Source organism: Larus michahellis, chromosome 2, assembly GCF_964199755.1.
Source record: "Larus michahellis chromosome 2, bLarMic1.1, whole genome shotgun sequence".
In the NCBI taxonomy this organism is placed as follows: Eukaryota; Metazoa; Chordata; class Aves; order Charadriiformes; family Laridae; genus Larus; species Larus michahellis.
In genome coordinates this window covers 60,792,832-60,807,729 of record NC_133897.1, presented here as the reverse complement: position 1 = coordinate 60,807,729, position 14,898 = coordinate 60,792,832, and the positions used below count along the sequence as shown (strand labels likewise).

Genomic DNA, 14,898 nt, shown 5'->3' with positions numbered 1-14,898 from the left:
GGCGTACAGGGCGTGCCAGCAGCGAAACCACGCATCTTTCTGGTGCGGCCAAATATGAGATATGAGCAGGCGTGCCCCCTCTTCCCCCCACCTTGGAACAGTTTAGTTAGCAGGGATCTTGGCCAGATTAAAAAAACAAATAAATCCTCCCAGTGACCTTGTTTCTCCTGGAGTCTTCGGCATGGCAGAGCATACCATCACAGTGCAGAAGCAAAAGATCATGTGTGGGAGTCAGGGATGGCAACAAGGAGACTCCTAACACTGGGTTCTATCGCAGGCTCTAACAGATACAGACAGTTTACTGCTTAGAGGTATTAGTTTTTAACTGACCTTTTGCACTGAACTGATCACTGAATCTACCTACTCAAATTTATTTTTCAGATCTTGTTGCAGTCAAGGAAAAGATTTCAGAATGGGTCTAGTTATGACTTGTTTTAAGGGTTTAATGACTCTCTTTGAAGTTTTGGGTTGCTTTGATTCCTGCTTGAAATAAATCTCCATTTGAAAACTGGTGATACTGATTTCATGGCCTTGTCATCAGTAAGGACAAGCATTTCTGATGAGCAATAGAGCCAGCTCCGGCTCCACTGCTAACTCCAACATCTCTCGTCCCACGGGGGACGCCCGCGTTGCTTTCTGCAGCCAGCTCTGAGCTATGCCCTTCTCTAATCCTGGCACCTGAAATGACACGGTGTGCCACCAGACAACAGTGAGATTTCTGTCCGCTCGCTTTTATTGCTTGTCTTTGTTCTAAACTAGCATCATCTAATAAAAGAAAACGTTTTTTTTTAGAGGCACTTAACCCAGGATTTCTGTTTTAGGTCAGTGAGTTAAAGGACCAAGCTGAATTCTTTCCTAAGTTGTATGTGACTGCCATCCAGTGGGTGCTCAAGTGTAAGCCGCTGGAACTGAGCAGCCCACAGTCTTTGTATGAAATACTAGGCTATCAATTTAATATAAGACACATAATAAAAAAGGAATTACTGGAGTCAAATGATATTTGAAAAAAGATATTACATTATTTAATGAAAATTAAATTGAACCTCTGCATACAAAGAGGTTGATGTCACGAATTTGTATTAAATTACAGGTTTTAAATTATGTTTAAGATTTCTCATTACAGTTACTTTTCTTTAAAAACTCATTAATTTTGTTCGAGCTTAATACAAACACACAGTGTGGCTTTGAGCACTACGGAGATGAAAGCAGATGGCAGTTTCTGAGGAACTTGCAGCTTCAGTTCTCAAGTCACGTCACGCCAGGCAGACTGTCTTTATCTGAAGTTGCTGGGATTTAAGCAGAAGTTCAATAAAATGCTATTTCTTTTAAATTACTGTTAACTTAGATAATAAAACTAATCTTGACAGCAGTCCTGAGATTAACAGACATATCAATCGAAGGGCAAATATAATGCCTACATCACCTTAGTAGTCTTGGGGGAGAAAAAGTTTTATGTCTATGTAAGCTATATATACATACGCACACATTATATTCACCCTGTGGATATATCTATATCTGTATCATTGTCAATCCAGCCTCCGTGTGTGTACTGCTATAAAGATAGGGTTTTTCTCTATGCTGAAGACATTTTATAAAAAAAATTTCAAAATGCAATGGAATAATAATGCTGTGAGGCTTAATCTTGCACCATCTGAAGTCAATACAGCTTTGCTATTGCCTTCAGTAATAGCAGGATAAAGAAGGGGATGTGTTATCATCATAAACAATGCAATATTTCTCTCCTGCATGATTCTAATGATTCATCACTTGTATTAAAAAGATTCGCAGTCCTGGGCAAGAGCTTTTTGTGCTAAGTGCTATAATATTGCATAACAAAAAGAAGGTTCCTCCTCAAAAATGCCTACAAATTTAGAATAGACTAGGCATGAGAGCTCAAGAAAATAACAAGGTGGTGTGCACGTGTTTAGATGGAGCTATTCCCAAACATTTAGGAGAAAGACGGAAGGTGACTATGAAAATCAAACACGAGCTATTATTTTTCTTCCAGGGATGACTGAACTCCGACCTCTTAATGGTGAAACAGAGATGAGTATTCACGTGCCGAAAGGTTAGGAAAAAAACTTAAAGCCAACATTTTTAATATTGTGATATTTGAAAATATTTTATCTAGGCTGATCAAAGCCACTGTTACTGCAATTCAGCTCCTTCCTTAGTGTGGCACTAGTGCTTCACCGATCTTTTTCTGCCAGGTTAGGTCCTTGACCCAGGTTATCGTGTGTAAGATCTGAGCCAGAGCAGGGACAAGCCAGGGGCTGTAAAGGAATAGAGGATCCAGAGAAGAAGGCAGGATCATAAACCCGGCATTTTTTACTGGCTTAGGCTGTCACAGACCTGCCTCCTCACTGCTCACCTGGAACACAGGAGGAGGCACGTACCTCACCACCACGATGTAAGGTGAGCTTAAGGTTTGCACTGTGCTTTGAGCTCTTCAGGTGAAATTTCTATCGAGGTATGGTTAATACTGTTTTAGGAACCACTCCAAATTTGTTTTTCTGGTTTAATGCACTGATTTAGTCTTCTGCAGTTTGGTTGTTTTTTTTTTTTTAAATAAATGTCACCTGCAGTCTTTTATGATAAATTCTCTTTTTTTGCAGGGATTTAAAGTAGAAACACAATCAACATGTGATACAGACACAGAAAAAACATAGATAAACTGAAGAATAAAATAGAATAAATATAAAAGGTTTCTTTCCTGTTTAAAAACTTGAATCCTTTATGTGCAATTATCTTGTATATTTCCCTGAAGCTGTTCTTGCTCTGATAAATAATCTCAGGGATAATTTGCCTGACTGTAAAAAATACAAAAAAGTTGGATAAAATTTAAATGGAAATGTACATACATAACTCAAAATGTAACAGAAGCACTGATAAGGAAAAGGACACTATTTAGTCTGGCTGCTTCCAATTGAAACAATTCTCTGACGCTTCTTTCACATATCTGTTGACTTTTTATTGCTCACTTTAATAGATGAATTACAACAAATGTTAACAGAAGCAATAGCAGGTCATATAATGCCAAGTTATTAAAATTAAAGAGATCTACCTCAGGTACCTAAAGATGACTTTCACAGGACATTAATTTGTCCAATGTGTGCTGCCGTATAAATGGAAAGCACCTATTTCATGTTAAGTTTTGACTTTTTTTAGGCTTAATGTTAGACTCTGAAAACACTTAACAATTCTTTTGTTCTTTCTTTGTTTCTTTAATTCCAGTAAGGATTGATGCCAAAGCAGCAATCATACAGGCCAAGGAAAACACACACATTCATTGCTGCAAATCCATTATAGAGGATATATATAGTCTCAACGTAAGCCAATGTAGGTAACACGTGCTGTGAGGTGGAGAAGCCTGCTGATACGCTCTGCAGAACTTTGCTCTGCTCTGATACGCAGGCTGGGGGGCTACCAGACTGCACCGTACGCCCTCATGCCTTGAGTGCGCTTGCTTCATTTCCAAGGGAAACAGGGGCGTCAGGCGAGGAAGATATTTCACTTCTGGATATTACCATGATATTATCATGGCCTAGACATGGTCAAAGTTTGGGAGAAGGCAACTGAAAAGTTCCCCCAAACCCAGCAATACAGGCTTTGCTGAATAGCATGTGAGAAGGATGGAGATATAAAAGAGTTTCTTACGGAGCGGGTTTACAGAAGAGAAAGTAAAGAAGAATATTCTTCCAAAAGGCCTCAAGTTTGACATTATTTCAGCTGATGCAGAGAGAGGGAAAAACTTTTGTATAGATACGTACTTCAGCATCTGCCCCTGCCCCACTGCAGCAGCTGCAGGGTTGGTGGCAGGCTCACGTTCTACAACCACAGAGCTAGATGCCACCCTCAGATGGGGCTCTACAGATCACATTTTCCCCACTGCGTAATTGCCAGTTAGAAAAAGATCTGACCTCACGTTCTGATCTTCAGGGTATGGATATTCCACCCTCTCATTTACTCAGGAGTGAAAGGAGTTCTCGTTTAGGAAAAATAAATTTGTCTGGGGTTTGATGGGGATGTGTGGACTTATCTTGGCAGATGCCACTGACCAACTCCATTGTGCACAAAGGGGAACTAGAAACGGCTCATTTATGAGCTTCCTGCCTACCCACAATTGCTGTCTTTACCTGAAAGATTGTATGTTACACTGTAAAATAAAGAAGTTGAGTAAATTCAGTGAAGGATAAAATCAGCAAAACTGCTGGGAGCTCATGGACATCCTGCGAGCACAAAAGAACAGGTAAGAAAATTATTAATTGGTGAATTATTAATTAATTTCTGATTCTGACGCATATGATTTAAATTCTGTTCCACTGTTTCTTGCTGTTGTTTACAGACTCTTTTGAGAATTGAAAATCTAGTCTTCAGCAACATTCATAACATCATTATACTTGGAGGGAATCTGAAGTATGCAAAGATCGGCATCTCTATTTCTTCCAGAGTTTAGGGTTATAGCAATGAGATTCTATATCAATATAAGCTTTGTTTTATTTTCAAAATTTCTCATATCAATAGCTTTTTATGCTACTTTGTCACCTATTTGTGACACAACATCTATTTTCAAATCTGCGCAAAAACCATTTCCTTGTGACTTCTGATTGAGAGAAAGAGCTTAGTAGCTATGGGTAAACTGAGTGCTAATGTATTAAATATGCAGTTGCAACACATGCTTCTGCTCTGGAAAATGGTCTGAGTTTGCCTTTCTGTTGCACTAGCAGTTTGAGTAATACATTGCCATTGTAGAATGGCAACAGAAAGTGGAAAAGACTTATCTCAGGGATTTTAAATAATTAATTTCAACAGGAAGGCCTTTACTATCAATAGAACACATGATTTGGTTTTTTTCTTTTTTTTTTCTTTAAGGCAAAACCTGCTTGGAAATTCATTACATATGCTTTTGTATAATAGATATACCTGATTATTAGAAAAAAAGCCGAGGGTTGCAGTTGCAGCATTGATATTAACTATGGTTTACATGTTTACCTGTGGTTAAAGTCCTGGATATTTAACACATGTTTTAGTCATGCCAGCTGCTATGGAATTTGCAAATACTGCCTGGCTGTTTTCAAATGATGAACAGTCCTTCCCCTTACCCTACCAGTGCGTGAAATGCTAGTTAAACCAGTCTTCAAATTAATCAGGAGTCTAGACAATTTACAGTACCGTCCAAAGGATTCCGTGGCAGCATGTTTGCCCTGAAAATGAAGGAAATAAATAAAGACGGCATGTCCACATCGGTTTTATGCCATACCTACCATTATCATGTCTAATCCTAGGGTAAAGGTTTTCAAAATGTGACTCAATGGGAGAGCTTTCAGAGAAGAGGTACAGAATTGTTTTACGGCTCAAAAATGATAAACTTCTGACGGTAAACTAAAGTAGTTCAATTTATTTAGTTTCTTACAGACAAGATGAAAAGATGTTTTAATCAGCCTCTCTAAGAAAGTGTGAAGGGGAACGACACCTGACACCAAACAATTCTTTCATCTATCGGGCATAGACAAAAAGATCGCAAAGGTAAATGCTGAAGTTTGCAGAATTCCAACTTTAAATTAGGTGCAAATTCTTTACAGGAATGGCACGTAACCATTGGAAGACGTGGCCAAAGGATATGGTAAATTTTCTATCATTTGAAGTCTTTAAAGCTGGATAAAATGTCTTTCTAGAAAATGTGTTATACTGCTATCATTACTTTTTGGGTTAGCTGCAGAAAATCATTTGGTGAAATTTTATAGCCTCTGCTAAGGAAGAGCTCAAACAGAGTGATCATACTCTGTTGAGGCTTCAAAATATATGAAACATGATAGTTAGGTATGATTCTACAGCAACAATAATGGTAGGAGGTGAAATTATAGCCTCACTGAAGTCTATAAGGAAGTTCCCACTCCCTTTAATGAGATCAAAATTTAATCTCTAATTATAAAAATATTTGATATATTCATTGCATTTAAGCCTGGGATTATATGCAGACTGCTTTGCTTCACCCATTTTATTTTATTGCTATTATGTTTACCATTTTATTTTGTACTTCAGATTAGTTTTGAATTAACTTTGTATGATTTACATTTTTTAAGCATCTAGGAGTTTGCAAATGTTATCTCTTTTCAAGTAGTGCAGCGTTCAAAATGGAAATAACAGAACAGACTTGCAAAAATTTTGTTTCTTCTTGGTTTCATTCAGGTAAGGGTCAAGTAGTTCCTTGATTATTTTTCACAGTAGATGGATATTTCTACTGCTTACCTCTGGTGAAGTTGGAAAATGGAGATCTGTACAAATAAATTTTCTGGTTTATTCTCAATCTTGTGATGCGTTTAAGTCAAGATTTCCATAAAGCCTCACGATTAAGTTCACTTTGAATGGAGTCAGCTATTAACATCGTGAATATATGGTATTGTTGTGATAGCCTCTCTACCACAGCTCCCCATATTGTTCAAGCCTGAGAGAGAGAACTGTCAGCTATCTTTCCATACGGTCTTCTGAGCAGATGTGGAGTGGCTGCTGACAGTATGGATGGATCTGGGACAAACTGTCCCGACAAAGTTGCTTGGGTCCAATCCTTTTCAGGAACAAAGAAGGCATTAGAAGCTGTGACTCAAAACCCATTCCAGAAATGGCTTTGAAGCAGGTATGAAAGAACTGGAGATCTGCTGAGAATCTACAAGAACATCTTGGTATGGAAGCTGAGAGGGCCAGTCCAAGTCTCTTGACTATCAGCTTTATTCCACTGAAAATTAAAGCACATCATGTGGGGTTTTTTTCTTTTTTTTTTTCCTTCGTAACATGCTGATATAGCTTTGTGCAACAGAACAGAAATGTCTCTGATCCAGATTCCACTCCTTATTTTACTCTGGGGACACGCACAGAAGCAGGAGGTGTACGTCTTGCACTAAGGGTGTAGCTGTTGCAGTTCTTTAAGGTACAATTTAAAGCCTGTTGGAGTCAACGGAAGGCCTTTGACTTCAGTGGGCTTTGGATCAGAACCTCTGCTAGGGAGCTTTTGTCCTTGGCGTTCTTAAAAGAAGATTTTACTGATGTGTGAATAGCATTAATCACCCATGAACAGTCGGTAAAGAGTGATCTGGTTTTTATGATATGGAAAATACCCTGCTGAAGCATGAAACCTTTTAATGAAGTCAAACAAAGTAAAACTTGCCCTCTGTGACCTAAAGCTCAGCTCTTGAAATGTCATTTACTGGGATAATGCATTCCCCATCTGTCAGTCTGGGCTTTTTCTTGCCACAGGTGAACTAATGCAGCTTTGGAGGTGTGCCATAGTTACTAGTATCTGGTATTTTACTAGAGACGAGAGATAGGAATTCCTACTAGCAAATGTTAATTTTGCCCCCATTATTTTCTGGAACAACAGAAAATAAGCAGATCTTTGTCCCTGAATTTATGTCATTTGCTTTCCCTGGCACCTAAATTAACTGTATATCCTTAATCGTATCCTTGAGAAACCACTGGCATCACAAAAGGGAGCTTGTAATTTAATGTAGAACTAATTATTGATTTGTCTGCAGTCAGTGCATGTAGAAAACTGAAATACAAAAACTTCTTGAGAGTCTCTGCTACTGCCTTTAGTCTTGACTGTCTTGGTATCTTAGGAACAGGGATGTAATTCTAGTGAAACCAATTCACACTAAATATTTGGGTTTGTGCTTGTTTATTACTTTATGCATGTACAACATTGTGGATATGTTTATTTCAAAGCTCACCTAAAATTCTGAGTGATTGGAGAGTAACTCTGATTTTTTGTAAGTAGCCAGTGGTCTCCTGTCTGCCAGCATCAGGTGAGGTCTCACGGAGTTCAATAATGTCTTTTACTGTATTTATATAAAAGTGAAACTCCTGAGAATCATGATATAACTCCAGTTCACATAGTTCATATGGTAGCAATTTATTGCCTGGCTGCAGATTTTTTAAATCTCTCTGGCACTACAGGGGTATTACAGTAAGTTAGAAAGACAGGTATTCTAAGTATGAACTTGCTGTTAAGATCTCAAAAATACTAACTGAGTGCTCTTGAATTGAAGCTTTGATGAGAAATAAATCCTTCTTGTGACACTTTTATGCCATGTAGAGATGTGGAAGTGTGAGCAACAGCACCTGGCAAGCAAGCTGTCTTCCTTAAACGCAAGCAAACCAGCTGCTCGTCAGGTTGGAGAAGGATTTAGCAGGAAATAAAAGTCTACTCTAATGTTCATTGCTCAGATCTGCAAGAGAAAACTCATACTTTATGATTTGTCCTCTGGATACTGAGGAAAATTGTATTTATATCTTCTGTATTTTCAGACACCATGAAGAGCTTATATTTCAAAACAGGACTCATTTTCAAGTGAACTATGGAACTTAACAGATCCATTTCTGTTTGTATCAGTTCTCTTATTTACAGAACATAACCAGATAAGTAACAAAATCAACTTCCTTATGGGGAATAAACAAAATTTGATAGAAATCTTCTGTTTCTGGATACGGAAGGGGTAGGATTTCTGGATTTGCTTTGTATGGGTCCCTCCTTTCCCTATTCTTGCATGTGCATCAGACAGATCATCTCATTTAATAAGCCTCAAATGCATCCGCTTTCTGATTACGTAAACCAGCTGCGTTTTAAGAACACTGACTAGATTAAGAAATTTTTACCCCAGCAGTGCAGCACTAACCAAAATGTTTCTGGCTCTTCAAAGCCCTAGACAGGTAGCCATCCAACAGAACACTGGGGAAAAAAAATACCGTTGGGCCACAAATGTAGGTGAGATGATGCAATGCTGGGATACTTAACTGCGTACACATTTTCCAACTGGGGAAGTACCTCACCTGATCCCTTCAGAAAACCATTTGTTTAGTTTTACAGCTGCCTAAATCAGCCAGCTATGACTCCATAGGAACCATGCCATACCCTCCCCCCCTCCCCCGCCCCCGCCAAATTGAAGCATTTAACAGCAGAAGGGAACCTAACTCTAAGTCTTCTTTAGCTTCCATTTAGCAGTAAGAGACATAAATCCAAATGCAACAGCATGCAAGGAAGATGCGTATATATACCCCTCCCAACCTCCAAAAGTCTGAAAAGTGTTTGGATGCATCACCTATATATTTTTTAGATTATCTGGCATTTTGCAAATAATTTTATGGCAATTCTACTTCAATGCATCCAGTGTTATTCTGAGTACCGAGTGCCTCAGCCAAATGACATTGAAAAAGTTTCCTTTTGATGCCTTGAAACGATAACTGTCAGGGATCTATTTTAATCTTTCAGTAGATAATAGTGCGACAGCTACTATCCTTTACTTTTTGGCTCGGTTCCCAAGGAGACTTCCCCTTTTTATATTTCATTTCTTATTGGTTTTGGTTTGCTTCTTGTGAACTATCAAATCCAGATTAATCTATCCCATCCACCAGACTCTCCTGCCAACAAAACTGTTCTCATACCCTGCTGCAATCTCCATGTTTGTAGATGTGACAACCAGGGAATGAGAACAGAGTGCTGTAATGACCACAGAGGGAAAGCTGCCTGGAAACATTGATTGCTTCTTGTAGTGCTTCCCTCAGTTATTTGGATAGTATTATACTATCTCAAAGGTTTGTAAACTGAGATGTGGAGAGACGAAGTTCCTGCCTGGGCTGTACCGAAAACTAAATAAGCCAGAGCTCTGTGCCTTCAATAATACTCTCTGCCTCAGACTCCTGTCACAAAAACATTTAAGCATCTGCTCATCTTTGCAGAACAACACTTCTGATTTCACCGGACTGCAGGGTAAATTTACATTTAAAGACGTTCTCATTTGCAGACTCAGGGCTTACGGCATGATATTTAGCTGTCTGTGCATCAGGCTCTACTGCCATTTAAGATGCTGCAGGGTATCCCTCCCGGGTTCCAGCTGCTGCTCCAGAACGGTGCAGGTTTATCCTATGTCCCATGTTATCTATCAGCCCAGATGTCTCTGATGCTCTCAAGCATCTACAGTGACATGTGTATTAGTCCAACCGTCATCACACTAGAATGAAAATTTCAGAACATAACTCGATGCAATAGAGGGAGCGAATAGCTTCTGTTAACTCCTAGGAGTATGATCTGCAAGCAGAACGCCATCTACTGTTCATTTTACTTCCTAAATTGCACTGGTATCTTCAGAGAGAAGAAAACCATCAAGATAGAGAATGCTACAAGCTACAAGTAATGCAAGCAAACAACCTACAACTTACCTGTAGTACTATGTCCCGTCCATTCCGCGTGATGTTAACAGTATGGGGCTGTCCATTTGCCATGTTTCTGTGGTCAACATCAATGTTATAAGGCTCTTTGGTGCCTCCTAGGCTGTACCGAATTTGCAAATTCCCTAGTGAAAGAAATGTGAAAAGCACCCTCAGGTATTTTGATCTCTATTCACCAGCTGTTTTCCCCTCTTTATTTTCTCATGCAACTGTTATAATTTTACACTTAAATTGCTCTCAGACCTGGTCTCCGCAGTAGGAGAAGAGCTAGTGTGTGACGTTATAAAGCTACTGGGCTGACAACTGCTTCCGGTTTACAATCCAGAAGTGTGACAATGACCAGCATCTCAAAACCGAAGTGTTTGTAAACACTCCAGACTGCAAATAAAACAAATCAGAGCTATGCCTTGAACAACATGGACAATTGGTACAAATTTGAGCACATCGAGTAGACTTCATTGTTGAGATTATTATCCTTGCTGCAGTAAAATTATTTTAAGTTCTACAAAGCATGATGTTTTCTAAAGAATAAACCATTGATATGCAATGAATAAAGGCAAAATTACAACAAATTAACACTGACACATAATCTACATGAGGGACTTCTTTGCTCTCACATTTAATTGTTGTTGACGGGTGACCGTCTGGACTTTTACAGAAATTTAATAATATATGGTGAAATGAAAACCTCTGGTTATATTGTTAGAAAAGTATAGTCAAAAGTGGTTAATTGATATTCATGACATACTGCCAGACAGATTTTTCTTTTCTAAACAAAAGTGAAGTGTCGGCTCTTTGTAACAAATTTTAATATTTGATTAAAAGGAGGGATGCTTGAAAAGGGAAATGCAGACCCCATTATTGATCAAAACCTGAAATATTCTGGCCCATAAGAGCAGCCCTAGACCTTTATGACTATAGTTTAGATGTCTGATGCGGGATGCCTCTCATGCACCTTCTTTCTTCCCTGTGAAGGGAAAAAAATGAGTGGCATGTGGAATACTCATACTATCTTATCCCATAGAAGAGAATGGTAGAAAAATCATCCTAATTATGATTTTCACAGGGCACTAAGGCACTATTTGGAATCAAAGAATATTCAGTGTTTATATACAGTTTTAATATTCTAACAGAAGATGATCCATATCCAACCTTCAACAGTCATCAAAATGTTTAGGACCTTATACACTACGCTACATCCATATTTTAGCCACCTCAGTGGGTATCCCGATTTTCAGAAGGACAGTACATTACACTTCAAGGATTCCACTGATTACTGGTGATATTGCCATGAGTTCAGCAATTACTGTGCCTACATGTGGATGCCTACTTGTCCCCTCCATAATGCTAGTTCACAGCACGGATCTGACTGTTATAGCGGGTTTGGGGTTTCTTTCCCCCCCGTTTTGTTTTGAGAGGGAGGGTTGTCTAGTGAAACCCCGCTGAATTGAACGGCTACTTCAGTACAAAACCTAGTACAGCAGAATGTAGTAAAGCAGAACACAGGTTCGGGTCCCATGCACTTAACTTCTACATGACAAGGGTGGGGAGACTTTCTCATTAGTTCAGACCTTCAGCTGAATGCCAAGCTGGTGTTATTATCAATAGGGCCTTCAACGGAGAGAGCCCAGAGCAGTTGCTTACCAGACGGCTTGACAAGCACAGCCATGAAGTCCTGGGTATAGGAGCTGATGTACAATAGGACACAAGGGGACTTGGTGGTACTGAAGCTGAAGCTGAGCTCTTCTTTATTCAAGCTGAGGTCAGGCGCTGTGATCTCAGGATCTGCAGAACTCAAAAGTGTTCGGCTAACTAAATCCTTCATGCTAGTCCCTGGGGAGTGGAAGTTGTAACGAAGCCACATTCCCTCTTCAAAAAATGCTCCAACATCTTGAAAGTAAGAGAGAGAAAAAAAAACAACAGAACTTAAACACGCTGATGCCTTTTGAATGAAACATATTCCTACTGGAATGAAACATATTCCTACTGACTTGATCAGTACTAATCCGTGTGCGTATTTCTACTGCTGCATTATTTAAGCACTACCAATATTTAGGTGAAGACCCTCACTATTTTCCAATGAGCATGAAAAGGACAATCTCCATTTTCTTGGCGGGTACCTGGATTCACAGAGTAAAGGACTGATTTCCTTTGGGTCACAGAGAAGGTCTATGCCTGTATCTTTTTTTAATACTACAGACCAGAAGAACCAGACGTTAGATTTATTCTCATTGAAGTCTTGCAGTAGGTAATGCTCCAAAGGAGGAGACACAAGGAAGAGAGATTTAAGGTGCACAGTAAGCAAACACTGTCAAAGAAAAGGAAAAACAGCAATTCTGACCAGCAAATTTAAGTGTGTTTGAAGCACCTCACAAAGGAATGATGGAAATTCCATCATCAAAGATCTGGAACAGGATTGGACACAATGCTAGAAAGTTATCCACTGCTGGCACAATCCTTCGTGAGAACTGCATAACTAGGATTCTCTTATGGGAGACAAAATTAACTAGGGAGCTTGGCTCAGTGGGGAACAAGGCAAGAGACACCTGAACTGTAGCTCCCAGGAGATGCTACCCAGACAAAGTTTTCAAACCAATCTGAGACAAAATGTCATGTTTCAATCCTTCTGACAGAAAATAAAACTACTTTTGGCAGAATTAATACTTGCAGTTGAAAAAGCATTGTTATTACTTCTCATAATAACACAGTCCTGCCTATTTCTTAACATTAAAAACATAATTCAAGGTTGACATTCTTACAATGAAGGCTACTTCGACAGCATCCTAAGCAGCACAGCACAATTGCCTACCACTGGTAGTGTATAACCTACTAAGTCTATTGGGGATGGCTGGGCTGGCTTTCTATGGCAGTCATTCCCTTAGTGACGCTGTGGTCCTGGATAGGCTTTGCTGTCTGGGACAACATCATCAAGGGAAATTTTTAAATTTAACTTAATTAAGAAGGTATGTGCTGGAATCTAGCGCTGGAAAAGCTTTATGTTTTCCTGTTGCCGTGTAAAAACTCTCCAACACTCAAAATATCATAGTCACTGTCACTGTGCAGCCATGTAAAACATGGAGTCAAGTTGTGGTCCCAAGGTGCTATAAATAATTCAATCATTCTGATAGATTTATAACTGCTATTTTATAGGAGAAACCTTAAATCACCCTGAAACAGTTATGGCAAAGGCAATTCAATTTAACAACTATATTTTGCAGTAGACTCAACTTAAGTACTCCTGTATTAAAAGTGAAGGACCCTATCCTGAAAATACTTACTGAAACTGTGATGCCTCCTGCTGTTAACAGCGGTCTTGAAAATAAGCGTTAGCACTTACAAATCTAAAGCAGCGCACACTGTAGCTCTTCAGTATTTGAAAGACGGGCTCAACAATATCCCTACGGCTGCTAATTTATTCTTCTCCAACCTCTGCTCCCAGCTCACGCAAGCTGCTCCTCGGGCAGATGCTGTATCAATTAGGCTGCTGCGGCGCGGGCAGGGCTGCTGGCCCCAGCTGGCGTGCCGGGTGCCGGGGCGCAGGCAGCCCCCACGATTGACGTGGCCGCTCTGCCAGGGGGGACCGCAGCCCCGGCGGAGGTAGGCTCTGCGCAGGCACGCAGCATACCGATGAAAAATTATTTCGCCTCCGGCCTGTTTACTGCTTGCCATGCCTTTTATTTTAGGAGCGATCTTCGGGATTGCCCAGCTATGCCTCATGCACTGGGAATACTGGGACCTTCAGTCCTGACCTCAGTGCTGCTCTGGGGCTGAACTGGAAAGCGTGCAACGCATTTTCCACAGCTGCAAATGTTACGAATTGCTCCTTTAAATGTTCATTACTAGAAAGAAAGCTTTAAGTAAATGGTGCTCTCTGAAATGGTACGACTATATTTTCCCAAAAGGATTTCCTGACAAAGCTAAGAATGCTCTGTACGTTTAACTTGATTTGCGCTGAGAAAATCATTTTCAGTGTAGCTGTATTATCACAGGCGTGCAAGCTATTGTAATGAGCCTTGAAATTCTCCTCACACGCACACCACCTCTCTTAAGAGAACGAATAAGAGGAAGGTTCACTTCGGCTGTGTGAGTGTATTAGGCCCTCAACAGGAAGATATTGAATCCCCTCAAGTTCCAGCTCAGCAAAGAGGTTCACGCACATGATTATGCTCTTTACTGAATGAAGCTGAAGTCCTTGCAGCAAGGCTGCAAAGTGCTCAGCAGCTCACAGGAGCAGGTTGTTTAAATTATTAGGGAATATTAGAAAAAGCTAAAGGACAATTTTCTCGATATTGAACGCAGGTATAAGATGACTTGGAAATGCTGAGGGCTGATCAACGAAAAAACTATCTACTTGGAGGTCACAAGCGCGTCATCTTCCTGAAGATCTTATAGAAAGAATGTTGAAGTCCTTCATTCAAAAAACCGCTCAGAAAACCAGGACACTGCCTGAATAAAATGGGTAAAATGCAGCATAAACCCTGCTGCCAAAATGTGGATGATGTTTCCAAGCTCTCTGCTTTCTTTTGGAGTATTTCTAATGCTATCTGAAAAGATGAGTCTTGGGGGATCAGGCATAAGGCGTAGTGAAAGGTTCCTCTGCAAACTGCCCTTTCGAGGCAGAAACCTCGGGGAAATGGATGTGGTGGTAACAGGTCAGTTTTCTTTGGAAAGCAGTACCTA

General features: G+C 39.8%; 1 protein-coding gene across 1 annotated transcript in view; it reads right to left on the bottom strand.

The window, feature by feature from the left end:
* The window catches only part of CNTNAP2 (contactin associated protein 2), a 1,161,641-nt gene that overhangs the window by 67,396 nt on the left and 1,079,347 nt on the right, over nucleotides 1-14,898 (bottom strand). The window contains exons 19-20 of the mRNA XM_074575643.1: nucleotides 11,863-12,108; nucleotides 10,210-10,343 (exon numbers count right to left, since the gene is read on the bottom strand). Coding sequence (XP_074431744.1) covers nucleotides 10,210-10,343; nucleotides 11,863-12,108 — 380 coding nt within the window. The remainder of the gene's footprint in view (nucleotides 1-10,209; nucleotides 10,344-11,862; nucleotides 12,109-14,898) is intronic.